The sequence below is a fragment of the Falco punctatus genome (genome assembly GCF_963210335.1).
Source record: "Falco punctatus genome assembly, chromosome: 1".
Lineage (NCBI taxonomy): Eukaryota > Metazoa > Chordata > Aves > Falconiformes > Falconidae > Falco > Falco punctatus.
The window spans coordinates 88,733,388-88,747,573 of record NC_137580.1 but is presented as its reverse complement, the minus strand read 5'-3'; the positions used below and the strand labels follow the sequence as shown (position 1 = coordinate 88,747,573).

Genomic DNA, 14,186 nt, shown 5'->3' with positions numbered 1-14,186 from the left:
TTAAGATCCATTTGTCTGAGCAAAGGTGGAATTAGAGTACATGCTGGGATAAATCTGTCAGATGGCAGCATATTTTCTGAATCCCCAGCTTTTCCTCATGCCGCCAATGCGCCAAGCTAATCTTACCTGCGTTTGGGGCAATTGCAGAGTCTCCTTGAACATCTCATCTGCTGTCAGGCAGCGGGAATTTGGGTCATCTCTTACTCTGCAGTCAGCCTTCCTCAAGCAGTGCCTCTGACCATCCACTTCTGGCAATAACTGTGAACATGAAGGGTTTAAAATGCTTCTTCTTCTTACAGCCAAACCCTTAGTGTCTACTGGAGATCATGCTTAATCCTCTCTTGTCCTTAAAATCTCTGCCAGCTGCAGGTTGGCTTCCAATCCAATTGGGATGTACAGCCTGGGCCTATCTCCTGTACTTGCATCTGGCAGGTCCACAGCAGCACATTCATGACCTATGATGAGGGAGCTAGAGAGAAAACTGTCTACCTCAAAGTGCTCTGAAAAACAGGGATTGACACGCATTCTCCTGGACTCACTGGAAGCTTTGAGCCTCATAGCTTCATAGTCTGTGCTCTGAACTGAACTGCTTGAGTTCAAGGACTGTGGCCCCTCCTGGGCATCTTGAGGCAGTTGTTGGCCCCTTGGGCAGGTAGGGAGGGTGGCCTGCCTTGGTGAGAAAGATCGACGCTCCCTCCTGCAGGCTTCGCTGAGCAAATCCTGAGCAGTGTGGAATCCCAGGTCAGAAACCGCTGTTCACTTCTGTGTCCCAGCGTGAGGTATCAGGACCCCTGGGGCATGGCTCAGGCAGGTTCTCTTCTCTCCAAGAAGCCTCTAGCGTGAACACTCAAGTACAATGTCAGCTGGTACAGGTACACATAGTTTTGAACGTGTCTCTCAGATCTGATCTTCTCAATCTCCTTTCTCTGTTAGCGAAGTGTTCTGCAGAGGAGGGAAAATTCTGCATGAGGGTGATATCATCAAGATGCCTAAACTAGCCAACACATACGAGACTATAGCCAGTGAAGGAGCAGATGCCTTTTACACAGGAAGCCTGGCAAAACAGATCATCGATGACATCCACAGTGTAGGTGAGAAACAGGACGTCTTTCCAAAACAGCATGAGTGACCTGACTGCTGCAGCCCAGCATCCAGGGAGGAGCCGGTGACCTGCAGAAGCCTTGGAAGCAGGTCAAGCCTGCTGCCTGAAATGCTGCCTCTGAGATCTGTGGCAACAGGACACCCAAGAGAAGCCACTGGCGCTTTAACGGATGCAGTTGAAACTCAGTCAGAAATGGATAGTATAAACTGTGCATTTCTGTGCCATATAGTCTAGCAAGACTGTGCGTTTCTGGATAGAGCTTAGTGGATATAGCTGTTTACAGAGCCTGAATCCAGCACGTTTCTACCTGAAACATTACATACATGGTCCTGTAAACTCTGAGCTTGTGTAATCGCTCTGTGCCACTAGATGGCGGTAGTACCCTAGCCTTACTAGCTAGCATTGGCTTGCTTCAGCGAACCTCACATGAGTAAGTCAATTACTGGCTCTATTTGTGGTGGTGAATTACTGTCTTCCCCCTTCTGATGAGAAAGGCAATGGAATACACAAATTATTTTGCTTGTGGGGTAGCGGAAAGCAACTGCACCCAAAAGCTGCATCCTCCTCCTGTAAACAGGACTCTTAAGGACGTTTTGTTACCTGACATTGTTGGTGTCCTTTGTAACAAAAAGATGGATCACCAGATTTTTGGCTGCCATAAATCAGCCCAACTTCAAGCTTAGGCTATCTGAGCCTCAGCTGGATCTATCAAGGAATAAATTAATCTCCTGTGCACCCATCTTTGCTTTCTTTACCTTGCAACTTTTTGGATTTGTCTGTGTTCCCTCCTGTCCTTGCTGTGATGCATGGTGATGGACTATTACCTCCCCTTCCCACTGGCGATCACTTAAACCCACATCTATAGTTTCTTTCTCTTTTCTAGGGGGCATTGTGACATTGGATGACCTGCAGGACTACAATGCAACAGTGATTGAAGACCCCATACAGATCACACTTGGGGAGTTTACTCTCTACACACCTAGTGCCCCCCTAAGCGGCCCAGTGCTAGCTCTCATTTTCAACATACTGAAAGGTGAGATGCCACTGAGCAGCACCTTGCAGGCAGCCGGAGCTAGGAGAGCTCCAAAGGCAATGCCTTTTTTGTTTTGGGAGCTGGGCCTCCCTCGATAGCCTTCCAGCAGCAGGTGAGAAGTCGTAAGGCCCCAGGAGGGATCAGAGATGCGGGAACATTCCTCTTCTGCTGTAAATTCAGGGATGTCACCTTCCCGCTTGAAATACAGGAGCGAGAGGAAAAATATGCTTCTGACTGGGGCACTTACCTGATCCCTGCATGGGTGGAAAGTAACTTGTACTTCAGGCTTCTTTGGAAAACATCTCTGCAAGTACACATCCTGCTGGTGATTCCCACAGTGCTCAAAACTACTTTTCCTGTAGCTCCTGTGTTTTCCATGCAGAGATTAGGACGGTCCAGTGACTGCCTCTCTGTGGAGACTGGGCCTCAAGGTTGTATCATTTGACACAGGTTTATTAGTGGTCCGTTGACTGTGTACTTCCCTTTGCATTCACAATCATTTGTCTTCTGTTGCCAGGATATAATTTCTCTGCTGACAGCATCAGAACCATGGAGGAGAAAGGCCTGACTTACCACCGCATTGTGGAGGCCTTTCGCTTTGCCTATGCCAAGAGGACTTTACTGGGAGATCCAAAATTTGTCAACATTACAGAGGTACCTGGCAAAAGCCTTTTCTTTCTGCAACCAAGGTTGACTGGATCATGACTTAAAAGTTCTTGGGTGACTAAACTTTGTCAGGGGTGCTCTGTGCCACCTGCTGTTGACAGGCACTCTGAATCAAAACGTGAAGTCCTATGTGACTCATGGCTGAGCTGTGAGGGATATAAATGGAGGAAACCTTCCTGCTGTAAGCAAAAGCAAAGTCCTCAATTCACCAGGAGCATTTTGAGTATATTTAGGGCTAGCCCTCCCTGTTTTCATAGTGTTTGAAGCCTTATTCATTAGATGACGTTCCCAGCATCCTTGTGGCTCTGTAACCACAGTCCTGCCTATAGTAAATGGACCAGCGGATGGGAAGGGGTGAGGCAGGAACCCTGCTTTCCCCAACTTTGCATTTTGTGCTTTTACTTCTGTGAATCTGCAAAAGCAGCAGGATCTGAGCCCAGCCCAGCTTGATGGACACAAATTTGCAACGTACAGAGCTTGTCTTGGCCTAGTCCTCTCAGCCTGATCCCTTTCCTCTCATCTCTGAAGCAAGAGTAGCACTGCTTGCCTACGCCTTACAGCAGTGTTGGGGACAGCTTTCCATAGATCTACAGTAATGGCTGCTGATTAACTTCCTACTAAAGGGGTGCGTTGTAACAGCTGCTTCTGTGACTGCTTAGAATGCTCTTTGGTACAATGTCCATCTTTCAAGGAGGAGGAAAGCCCCTGCTGGAAAACTGTAGCCTCACTGCTGGGATTTGCCACTCCTCTGTGATCTGAAGTATTGGATATTAGCCTCATAACCACGTGTCTCTTAAACTTAATCTGCTGAGTAACTGCATTGGATTTCTCTGACAGGCGATCAGAAACATGACGTCAGAGTTCTTTGCGGATGGTCTCCGGAGGAAAATCACAGACAACACCTCCCATCCAGTTGACTACTATGAGCCAGTATATTACACTGGAGATAATGCCGGTACATCCCACCTCTCCATTGTGGCTGATGATGGCAGTGCTGTGTCCGCCACCAGCACCATCAACCAATAGTATGAGCTCAGACATTACTTCCGTGTAGGCCTTTGCCATCTTCCTAGTGGTGGTTCTGTGGTTGGTATAAAACATCACTGAACTGTCGTCTCTCTGGTGGGGTAGTGATGAGTAGCGCTGTTGATAGGCACTTCTGCTGAGCTTGCAGGTCAGTTCTTAATGCTAAGGCCTGTGTGGTTGGGTCAGAGGGCAAGATGTGTCCTCTCTCATGTTGAGTTTTCCCACCGAGAAAATATTCACTGCATCCGGATCTTCTCGTAAGCAGTGGTATCGCTGCTGGCTGTGATTCTCTAGGCTTCTGGAAGGAATTTGAGCTAATACAGCTGGCCTGGAAGTGTGGTGTTTGGCTTCGAGGGCTGTCAGGAAGAGCTGTGTTGTGCACGTATGGCCTGAGGCTGGGGGGTGACGGTTCTTTTTGTCTATAGAAAATGTCTCCAGCTTGACACGTCTAAGCAAGACTCATTCCCAGATGTGCCAGCCTTTGAGCTATTCTGCCCCTGAATGGAGTGCATTACTGCCCGGCTGGAAGGGGAATTGGTTGTATTTAGCTGCTGTGCTGTTTTTCCCCTTAGGGTCCATGCAGGGGAGCCATACAGCAGGGCTCTGGGCTGCCTTTCCTCTTTGTGTAGCTGTGTACTCATAAACTGTTTCCTTCCCCCAAGGGGTGCCAGAATGTCCTTTACAACAGGAGGGAGTAGAGAGTTACTCCAATCAAATCCCAGGTTTCACATTGCAGTAATTCACCTGAAGCTGCTCCTGGATTTGCTCTAGTTTTGACATGTCTGCACCAACTTGTTTTCTCTAGCTTTGGCTCTGATGTGCGATCCAACGTGAGTGGAATCATATTTAATGACGAGATGGATGACTTCAGCTCACCTTACATAATTAATGGATTTGGGATCCCTCCTTCTCCAGCAAATTTCATAGCACCAGGTAGCTGTAAACTACCTTCCCAACTCAGTCGTTTGGCTGTATCTTGCATACTAACGCTGTAGTGTCTGCAAGTGGGCTGCAGCATGCCTGTGATCAGGCACAGCTCTGGGGCTTTCTGCAGAGGCCAGGGATGAAAGTCACCTGGCATCCCTGCCAAAAGCACACAACCAGCTGCCCTGGTGCATGCTGAAGGAGGAGAGGCTGTCTACAGAAAAGCTCCTGTGTATACCTCCTTCCGACAACCAGAAATCCTTTCCCAGGGAGCTCAGTACACATCAGATGAAATTACTTAGGGCTGCAAAAGATTTCTTTGAACAGGGAGGCAGCAGCAGGAGCTGACTGCAGAGTGTTAGATGGCACTGTCCAGCCTTCTCCCTGCGCTGCCTTGGGAGCTGTAGGGCAGTTTTGGATAGATCCAGTTCGTGTACCTAACCCAGGCAACCTGCCTGCCCCGCTACTGTTTCCTGCGGACCTGTCTCATTGCTGCTAAAGCGGGCTGGGATTCTGCTGCCCTCCTGTACCCTGTGATTTGGAGAGGGACAGTGAAGAGGAAGGACAGGAAGGGAAGTCCCATGGTGTACTGCAGGCATCTGCATCACCCCAGCTGAGACAGGACTGTGGAAGAAGGCACCTTCAGCCTCTGCATGAAGGACCAGGGTTAAGCTTTGCATTGCAAGAGCAAGAAGATGAGTGCAGGGAATAGTGGGATCCCCAAGGGCTGAACAAGACATGTGAGCTGAGTCAAGAAGGCGGATACTGAGACTCTGGGTTTAGACATGGGGCAGTAGCTGGCAGTTTGTAAGCTGGAGGTGGAAAGCTGAGTCTCTCTTGCATCTGTGTCCCCAACAGGTAAACAGCCAATGTCCTCTATGTGCCCTTCCATCTTGGTGGATAAAATGAAAAAGGTCAGGATGGTGGTTGGTGCTTCTGGAGGAACAAAAATAACTACAGCAACAGCACTGGTATGTGATGATATGGGCAAAGTGGGGAGAAGGCTGGGGCCAGACAAGGTGGGGGAGAGGCAGCATCTGGGGTAAGGGGCTGCAGTCTCCACCTGTGACATGACCGTGGCTGTGGCTCCCTGCTGTGGGCCAGGGGCCCAAAAGGGAGGTTCCTGCCGGACCTCCAGTGCCAACTCCTGCCAGACCTACAAAGGCTCTGCTATTAAATGACTTCCTTCAGTGATTCCAGGTCTTTTCTTTGGCAAGTTGTTCTTACCACTTTTAGAAGTGTTGTGACTTCAGTTTAGCTTTGACTTCTGTTCTTTGGATCTTGATGGAACTAGTCTCTATTGAGTTTAGAGCTGCTCCCATCCAACATCCTGAACTTTGGATGAGAGTCACAGAGAAGCTAAATAGGGACTTAGGCCAGGCATGGTGTGAGGCCCATCTGACAGGCAGGCTCTCTGTGAGCTGCTGTGACAGCCACTCAAATGCCCAGCGAGCCCAAAAGTGATTGCAGGAGAAAGCTGTCCCCTGTGCCAGCACACAGCAGTCCAGAGCCCCAGGCTAGATCTTGCTTTCTTACTGAGGCAGAGGAGAAGTCTTGGTAAAAAACCCCTACAAGCGGCTTTCTGAGCCCTTGATCCTGAGGCTATTTTCACTTGCCAGCAGCCCCAACCTGCAATTCAACCACACAGAGATGAGCCAGGTTTAAGGAAGCCAGCTGTGCAGTAGCAGGTAGCCATAGCTGTGTGTTTGCTGGGGTGACTGCTGCGTGTCTAAGCCAGCACAGGCTTAATCATAGTGTGTGAATCCAGCTACAATGGCTTGAGGATCTGATCCTTTTACTGTGTTAATTTTAGTAACTCACGGTCTCTTTCTGTGGGAACCCTTCTAGGCATATAAAAGCTTACTTGGTGCAATGTACCTGTGTTTTGCTCAGCCAAGAGAGGAACTGCTGAAAGCAGCAGGAGCCACCTTTTATCTGCACTGGTGAACATCCTTCAGACGTCTCTGCCTATGTTGCTACAAGGGTCAGGCCTCTTTGAAGACAAGTGACTAACATTAAGGCTTTTTGCTTCTCACAGACGATCATCAATTCCATCTGGTTTGGCTATGATGTGAAGAAAGCAGTGGAAGAGCCCAGAATTCACGATCAGCTGTTTCCCAATATCACAGAGCTTGAGCAGCAAGTAGAGGAGGTTTGTCTAGCTAGAGTCTGGGGGGGTGTGTGTGAATTTCTTGTATGGGCTGGGTTCCTAACACTGGGAAGGCACGCACTTGTGGAAAATCATGAAGCTTTGCCAAATGTTTCTAGGTGAGCAGTGTTAAAGCTGGCACAGGTCAAGTACTGGGTCACAATAAGCTGTTCAAAGTGTACCTTTAGTCTCAGTCACGTGGGTTTGCAGCCTAGCACTTTCAAGTGTGACCTATACCTGAAACTGAGCGTAATGTATATTCTTGCAGTGTTGCTTGGCTTGAAGGACTTGCAAAATAGAAATACACGTTAGGTTCTGAACCATTCAGCAGTCTGGATCCAGTGACCCTCAGGAAACTCTTGTCCTGTTGTGCAACCTCCTAATGAGTCCTAAAGCACTGGCACAGAGCTAGCGAGGGAGGACATGCAGAGGGACCCAAGAACAAACTTGGAAATATTTTCACAGTTAAAAGTCTCTGTGCAGCACTGTCAGCCTGACAGCTGATGGCAAGATCTGCCTCACTCTGCATACCACTGCCTGAGCTGGCAGCTTCATTCACCCTGAGGAATTACACTCCCAGAGGCCTGAGGCACATGCAGTCTTTGTACATATCCCATGCCTCTATATTAGGAAAAAAACTCCTGTGTAAGGCTGTTTTCCTCAAACTATGCAGAAGATCCTCCTTTAATAAACTTCTTACTAAGGTAACAGCTGAGATACCTGCCTGCACTGGGGAGGATGCCCTGCTCTCTACAAGTCCTGTGTTTTCTCCCGTTCCCAAACAGGATCCATCAGTTCTGGCTGCTGTTATATGAGTATCTGAGGCAGAATGCTCTGAGATCAGGAGTAGTATTGGTAGCCCACACTGAGCAGCACAAATGTCGCATCTTCTCAATTCCACCTCTTCAAAAGCAGGGTATCCCAGAAAGCAAAGGGGAGAGGAGGCACATCACGTCATTTTAAACCTACCTAGTACAGGCACTGGACGCTTGGGTGGTCATGGAGGATGCAGGTCGCAGACTACGGCAAGTGTGTAGTTTCTTTCTCCTCTTGTCCTCATTCACTTCTGCATTCCAGGCTATAGAAGAACAACTACAGAAGAGAAAACACGATACCACACGGGTGAGCGGCGGTGCGGTTGTGCAGGCCATTCTCAGAACAGATGAAGGATGGGCTGCAGCCTCCGATTCCCGGAAAGGTGGCTTCCCTGCAGGCTACTGACATGGCTCGGCTCCTTTGTTTCAGTGGTCTAGTGACACTGAGGTGTGTTTGGGGGGAAGATCTTTTAGGTCTGCAACTCAGGGACTTCTCACAGGAAAAAGAGCAAATTTACCTGTGGTTCTGTTGACAGAGCTGGGACAGTTCTCTACAGCCATGACCGAAGTGCCTCATGCCACAGCAGTCTGCTAAGACAAGCATGTCTACCAGGACGTGCAGTACTTACTTGAAGAGTCTGTTCTGCCTTGAAGAGTTTGTTCCCTGCCTCCTCTCCATCCCATGAAGACAGGTTGGGTTCCCAGAGTTTCCGAAGAAGGTCCAGCTCACTTAAGCTGCAGGAAGTGTTTCCCCTGCACAGTGTCAGCTACCAGGAATGTCCCTGTCGCTGCTAGAGAAGAGATTTGTTTCCTGTGGAGTAGATGGGAGTTACAGGACTCTGGGGACTGGGTTTTCTAAGTTACAAACTAATAGGTCTGTGCCATAGCAGGAAGCCCAGCTCTAGACTGGGATAAGCCTTCACAAACTCACCACTCTTAACAAAAGATGTTTCTGCTTTTCATTTCAGTTGATTGTTGGAGATGAGTGGGGAAATGGCTTCAAACTTTTTTATATTTCTGTTGAGAAGGTCTAAAGGGAAGATGCTACCTGTAAAACTCTGAGCACAACTAAAATAAATAAATATGGAGTCATAAATTTTTCTTGCCTGCACGGTTGCTACTGTGAAAAGGGATGGTGAGAGTCTACATGAAAGCTTTCCTGAGGTCATTTTTCTTCACTCCTTCTGACAAAGCTATGAGTAAAAAATACAGTTAAATATCCAAACCAAACTTGTTTTTCTCCAGTTTACCTTTTACCACGTCATACTGCTGTCCTGAAATACCAGAGTCTGAGGAAATGAAACTTCTAAAAAAAGGGCACGCTGCAGCTACGCTTGTTTGAGGGTAAGCTACCATTAATCAGACAATCGATGACCTCTCAGAAATCTGTATCTGATACGGAACAGCTAAGAGTGCCTGTACCTATGCATGAAGGTGTTTTGGCTTGTAGAAACTTCCTGGCAGTTTCTAAGAACCTTAAAATACAGAATGCATTGAAGAGAAGATGAAATACTGAATTGTTAGGCATCAGGCACCCTCTTTTCTGGTAGTTTTTGTAATTGAGGAGTCTAGTTTCAAGGGATAAAGTGATAAAGTGACCATGCTTAAATCTGTGTCACAACTTTGATGTATACATTTGCTTGTATCACTGCCACCGAGTGGCTTTTAGCAGAAGCTGTCTGGGAGGTGCTCTGTGCTTCTTTTTCCTGAGCTGTTACTGATGATGTGGTGTTAGGTGCAAATAAGGCAGTGATTGTAAATAACTTAGTCATTGTGTTCCTTTAAGAATGAGATTGTTTTGGGGCCCGACTTGTACCCTTTATAGCTGAACTGAGACTTTGACTTTTCTACTTGTAATCTACTTGTAATCCAGCAGATACCACTCAGTGGCAGGCTGGTGTTTCAATTCAGTTTGCAAGCCATTTTGGGAAGCTTTGATACAAGTTTGTGTATGGAACAGCATCAGCTGCCATTTATTGGAAATACCTGGCCCTTTGGGCTTAGGATTAGCTGAGCTCTTTCTTGGCCAAGCATGATCTCAGAAATAAACAAAATAATTCCGCAGGAAAATAAGCTTATTGAAACCTTAGTCACTATAGTAAGTCTGAACTACAACAGAAGAAGCTTGTGCTCTGAAACTAGAAGGTAACTGTTTTCTGGGAAATGACTGTTGGATAAATGTGGTGAAACTGGAAGGTAACTGTTTTCTGGGAAGCGACTGTTGGATAAATGTGGATTCTGAAACAAGTTTGAATAACTGTTGCTGGGTTGCTTCTAACCGTTTGTGGTACAGCAGTGTTACTTACGTTCCTGAATAGTCAGAAAAATCCCCTATTATTTATAAGCTATGTTACAAAACTTCCCTTATGGAAAGCTCAGATTTTGCCATGGCTAAAAACACTTCTGTTGAAAACTGTTCTTATAAATGCATTTGAATTCTTGACTCTGCAGGAATGGATTTGTTTGTTTGTTTGTTTTAGCAGTATCACTACAGAGGACTGATTTTGTTTAAACTCAGCTGGGCTAAGGCTTGCTCTTACATCCTATGTTTAAAAAACCCAAACAGCTATGGCTACTTCTGCATGCTGTAATTATCCATGTCTCTCTCCCTTGGACAGAGCAGTACCTAGCGCATGCACTGCTGCCACCTGCTTTGATAGCACATCCTGCTACTCACCCTGCATTCAGGCTGGCTGCATGTCAATCGGCAGATGTCACAGTTCATACTGTATGACCTCCTGCTTGTATGGTGCAGGCCCTTCGGCTTGTCTGAATGTCTCAGCTACAAGAAAAGGCTTTTTCCTGCTCATATCCCACCCCTCTGAATGCAGCCACCTGCTCCCTCTACTTCTGAGCAGAGACAGAATGGCTTGGTGTCAGCCGCGTGTCACAGTGCAGGGTCTGGAGAACAGGACGTGTTGCTATGACCGATTCCAGCTGACGTGAAAGGGAGCTGTACTCTTAAAAGGCAATTCAAATCATGAACGCAGGGGGGTCACCTCTTTTCCCCTCTTCTTGAGTTTAACGTTACCACAGTTTCCCCTTTTGGCAACTGTTCAGCCTCAGGAAGGGCTACAGGGAAGTGCCAAAACCAAGTTGTGAGAGACAAGTGGCATACGCAGTCATCTGCACAGTTCCTCAGTGTCTCCAGAGTGAGCAGCTGTTACTGCTGGGAACACCTGCATGAAAGTCCTCTCTCAAACAACTCCTTATGCGTTAGGCTAGGAAACAGTTTTTGAGGAGAAATCCCCAGACAGGTTTAAAACCACTTTATTAAAAATATAATTTAGAGACTTCATTAGAAAATAGAGCAGCCTCTGTACAGTGATGCTTTAGAAGTCCATCTAAGTTGACTGAGCTCAAAAATAATGCTCTCCTGTTGGCATGAACATAAATGGGGTGAGACCAGACTGGGAGGCTCTTGACCCAAGCAAATTTCAGCAGTGGTGAGTAGGTGGCAGGGCAAGAGCAGAGGAGATGAGGGAGCTTCAACCCCTCGGCTTCACTGGATGTTTTGCTGGTGAGGACTACAGGGCTGGAAGTGTCTGCCACAGTGAGAGATCTGCACTCTCATTCCTTTCTGTCTTGCAAATTAAAGCTGTGATGGGTTTCACGACTGCTTGGTTGGCTCAGTTTCAATGTTAGTAGCAATGTAGTTGAATTGCAGTGAGCATTGGACTACAGATAATTTGCATGTCTTTGTTTTGGGAAATAGCTGTGATACTGCTGCACTGGAAAGGTGATAGGCTGGATTACCGAGGTGTGCTTTACCCTACGGTATGTCAGAAGCAAAGGTAATTGGAGGCTTAGTTAATTGGTGACTTGTTTTTTCTGCTAGCCAAACATGATGGAGTATCGCCCAGGACACCACTGAAAGCTCCCCAAAGCCAGAACCGCTCTCCCTGTCTGCACCCAATGCCATTCTCAGTTGCTTTTTGTAAACGCTAAACTCAGTGGGGTTAGCTAGAAATAACTGCAGATCTTGCTAAAGCCAGCAGCCGGTCTAGTTTGTTGGGTCCTGAAATGTGAGCCACAGATGGTGCCTGGTGCCCTAAGTGCCTCCCTGGTGAGAACTTTGCAGCTGGGGAGTTATTTCTGACACTAGAACCAATGCACCCAGGAACTGGTAGCTGAGGTGAGTTAAAGTAGAAAACTTCAGCAAATTATGTAGATTGAATAAAACCCCAATGTCATGCCTTCCAAATGAACATAAATGCTGCTCCCCCTTGCGCTTTAAGGCCTCTTCCCTTTCTTTATTCACATTTGGCTGTAATGTAGCCTAACAGGGTGCTGTGCCTTCTGTGGCTTGAGTAAACAGCTCTGCTGGAGGGGAGCAGTGTGTGGAACTGGCTGTATACATAAGTAACTTGACTTCCAGATGCATGATTATGTGCTTGTGGTTATGATCTGGTAACTTGGAAATACCTTTTCATTAAGCACGGGTACAGCTGCGGTCATCCTACAGTCCTTAGTGTACAGTTTCTGAAGGAAAACACATGTCTGGCTCTAAGCTTCACTCAGACCATCATTAAAATGCAAGTGAAGGCTGAGACTCCAGCAAGTCAGTGGCTTTATTGGACAGGCTTTGTGGGTAGGAACATAGACTTAAAACCTATCTGACCTTGTTTGCAAGGGGGCGTGTGGATGGCCTTGTTTGGGTTTGTTTTTTTAATGGCTTGTGCTCAAATATTTGTTATGGTGTTTACAGAGGAATTTTACTTGCTTGTGTGTGTGTGTGGAAAGAACTAATATGCAACAGGGAGGGCTCTGCTAGCACCTTGTTCTGGTTTGGCTTTGCTTTCAGAAACACGCCATACTGTCTGTGCCCATAGGGAAGCACAGCTCAAACTTTCAGAAAATGGAGTTGTTTGGGGTTGTGCGAATTTGCCTCTAGGTATTTGAGAAGAGCTTTGGGGAGGTTTGGCTTTTGGGTTTTGCCCCCGCCTTTTTTTTCTTTTTTATTCCTTCCCTTAAATGTTTGATTCTCTTGGCCGTTTTGAGCAGGGCAAGGCTATGGAGTAACTGCAAAAGATGTTTTGTGACCAGGTGCATGAGTTCAGGTCTCTGCTCCAGAGGTTTTCCTCTCTCTGTGATAGTTGTTAAGCAGTCCCACAGTTTCCTCCTTGTGATCTTAAGGGAAGTCTAGAGACTTGTGGTAAACAGGGAGCTGGACCATGCCCTTAGGCTATAAATGGTGAGGTTCATTATAGCCCATGGCTATAAATGAAGTCTTCAATCATGTATCCTTTACATGCTGAAGAAAGCTGTAAAGCTTTCAAAAACAATAGCTCTTCCCCTGCAGTCCTCACCTACCTTCCCAAATGACTTCTCTTCTGCTGACATTGAGGCGGCAGGACTGGCACAGGCTGGCACTCCGCTCACCACAGGGAGACGTGTCCCTGGGGAAACGAGCTGAAGCCTGTCCATCCCAGGAGCAGGGCGTTCACGTTGCCCTGTGGGAGTCTTATTCTTAAAGTCAGCTGTATGCAGGGTTGAAGAAAGTTCCGGCACAGTTATTCTGAGCTTGTGGGGTCCTTTGCATCCCCAAGGCAGGGAGCAGTAGGGCAGCAGACTAGTGCTATGGTGCACTGATTTCATCTGCCACCTTTGGGAAAAGTTGGGCTTTGGGTGGGAAAACCAAGAGGGAAAGTGTAGTTTTGTTCTCTTCCCTTTCCAAACCCACACTCTAAGCCTGAATACTTAAGATTTTAAAATCCTGACCCTGCAGACACTTGTAATCCTCATAACCAAAACAGTTCATCGTTTCATATCGCTGAGCCCCAGTAATAATAAGCTTATTGTGGCAACAGCCTGAATGAAACCAATTCTACTCCTAACTGAGACTCTCCAGTAGGAATGGAAGATACAGCTGGGTCATTTCACAGTGTTCCCAGTGGGTTTTGGATCAATTTTCCTTTCCCACTTTGTATTCTCTTATTCTGAGTAGCTGATGTGCTCAAGAAATAAGTGTTTTTATGTATCACATAAAGAATGGAAGGTGTAGCTCTAAACGAGGCTGGCTTGACCTGTCCTTGTATTGCCTGAAGGTGACTTACAGTCTGCTGGGACAAGGTGTAATCATGAGTTTTGCCCATACGCTGGGAGGCATCCTGATGGGAACAGGCAATATTGGCATGTCCAAGCCAAAGCACGTTCTGACTCGAGTTGTCTCCTGTGGTTTTGTGGGTTGTGGTGGTATTTCATACTAATATCCAGCCGATTTCCCCAGCTTCCTTTTATCAGAATAAGCAGAGATGCATTTTCCTTCCTTGGAAATTCCCTGCACAACATTCATTGCAAATTTAAATTCCTTTTCTTTATGTCCTCTTCTCAGCAGGCCGCTCCTAACCTCCTGTAGCGGGGAGAGGAGAGGAAATGGAATGAATGGAGCAGGGGTCTCAGGTCTTAGCGTTGCCAGGTGTGAAAACGAAGGGTGTGTATTTGGGATCAGGTTGAGAAAGTGAGATTTCA

The 14,186-nt window shown here is 47.0% G+C and overlaps 2 protein-coding genes and 1 long non-coding RNA gene across 8 annotated transcripts in view; 1 reads left to right on the top strand and 2 right to left on the bottom strand.

The window, feature by feature from the left end:
* The window catches only part of LOC308066138, a 22,362-nt gene extending 14,356 nt beyond the window's left edge, over positions 1-8,006 (bottom strand). The window contains exons 1-2 of the long non-coding RNA XR_013929064.1: positions 7,870-8,006; positions 127-942 (exon numbers count right to left, since the gene is read on the bottom strand). This is a non-coding gene — a long non-coding RNA (uncharacterized lncRNA). The remainder of the gene's footprint in view (positions 1-126; positions 943-7,869) is intronic.
* The window catches only part of GGT1 (gamma-glutamyltransferase 1), a 53,469-nt gene extending 40,749 nt beyond the window's left edge, over positions 1-12,720 (top strand). For 2 of the 4 annotated variants that reach the window (XM_080392188.1, XM_080392190.1), the window contains 8 exons: positions 934-1,091; positions 1,986-2,135; positions 2,653-2,789; positions 3,639-3,826; positions 4,633-4,760; positions 5,610-5,722; positions 6,790-6,903; positions 7,978-12,720. In XM_080392188.1, coding sequence (XP_080248314.1) covers positions 934-1,091; positions 1,986-2,135; positions 2,653-2,789; positions 3,639-3,826; positions 4,633-4,760; positions 5,610-5,722; positions 6,790-6,903; positions 7,978-8,121 — 1,132 coding nt within the window. In that variant the 3' untranslated portion in view covers positions 8,122-12,720. The remainder of the gene's footprint in view (positions 1-933; positions 1,092-1,985; positions 2,136-2,652; positions 2,790-3,638; positions 3,827-4,632; positions 4,761-5,609; positions 5,723-6,789; positions 6,904-7,977) is intronic. The other 2 variants (XR_013928916.1, XM_080392189.1) reach the window with 2 other exon arrangements.
* The window catches only part of GGT5 (gamma-glutamyltransferase 5), a 21,667-nt gene continuing 18,450 nt past the window's right edge, over positions 10,970-14,186 (bottom strand). For all 3 annotated transcript variants that reach the window (XM_080392095.1, XM_080392096.1, XM_080392094.1), the window contains one exon: positions 10,970-14,067. In XM_080392095.1, coding sequence (XP_080248221.1) covers positions 13,921-14,067 — 147 coding nt within the window. In that variant the 3' untranslated portion in view covers positions 10,970-13,920. The remainder of the gene's footprint in view (positions 14,068-14,186) is intronic.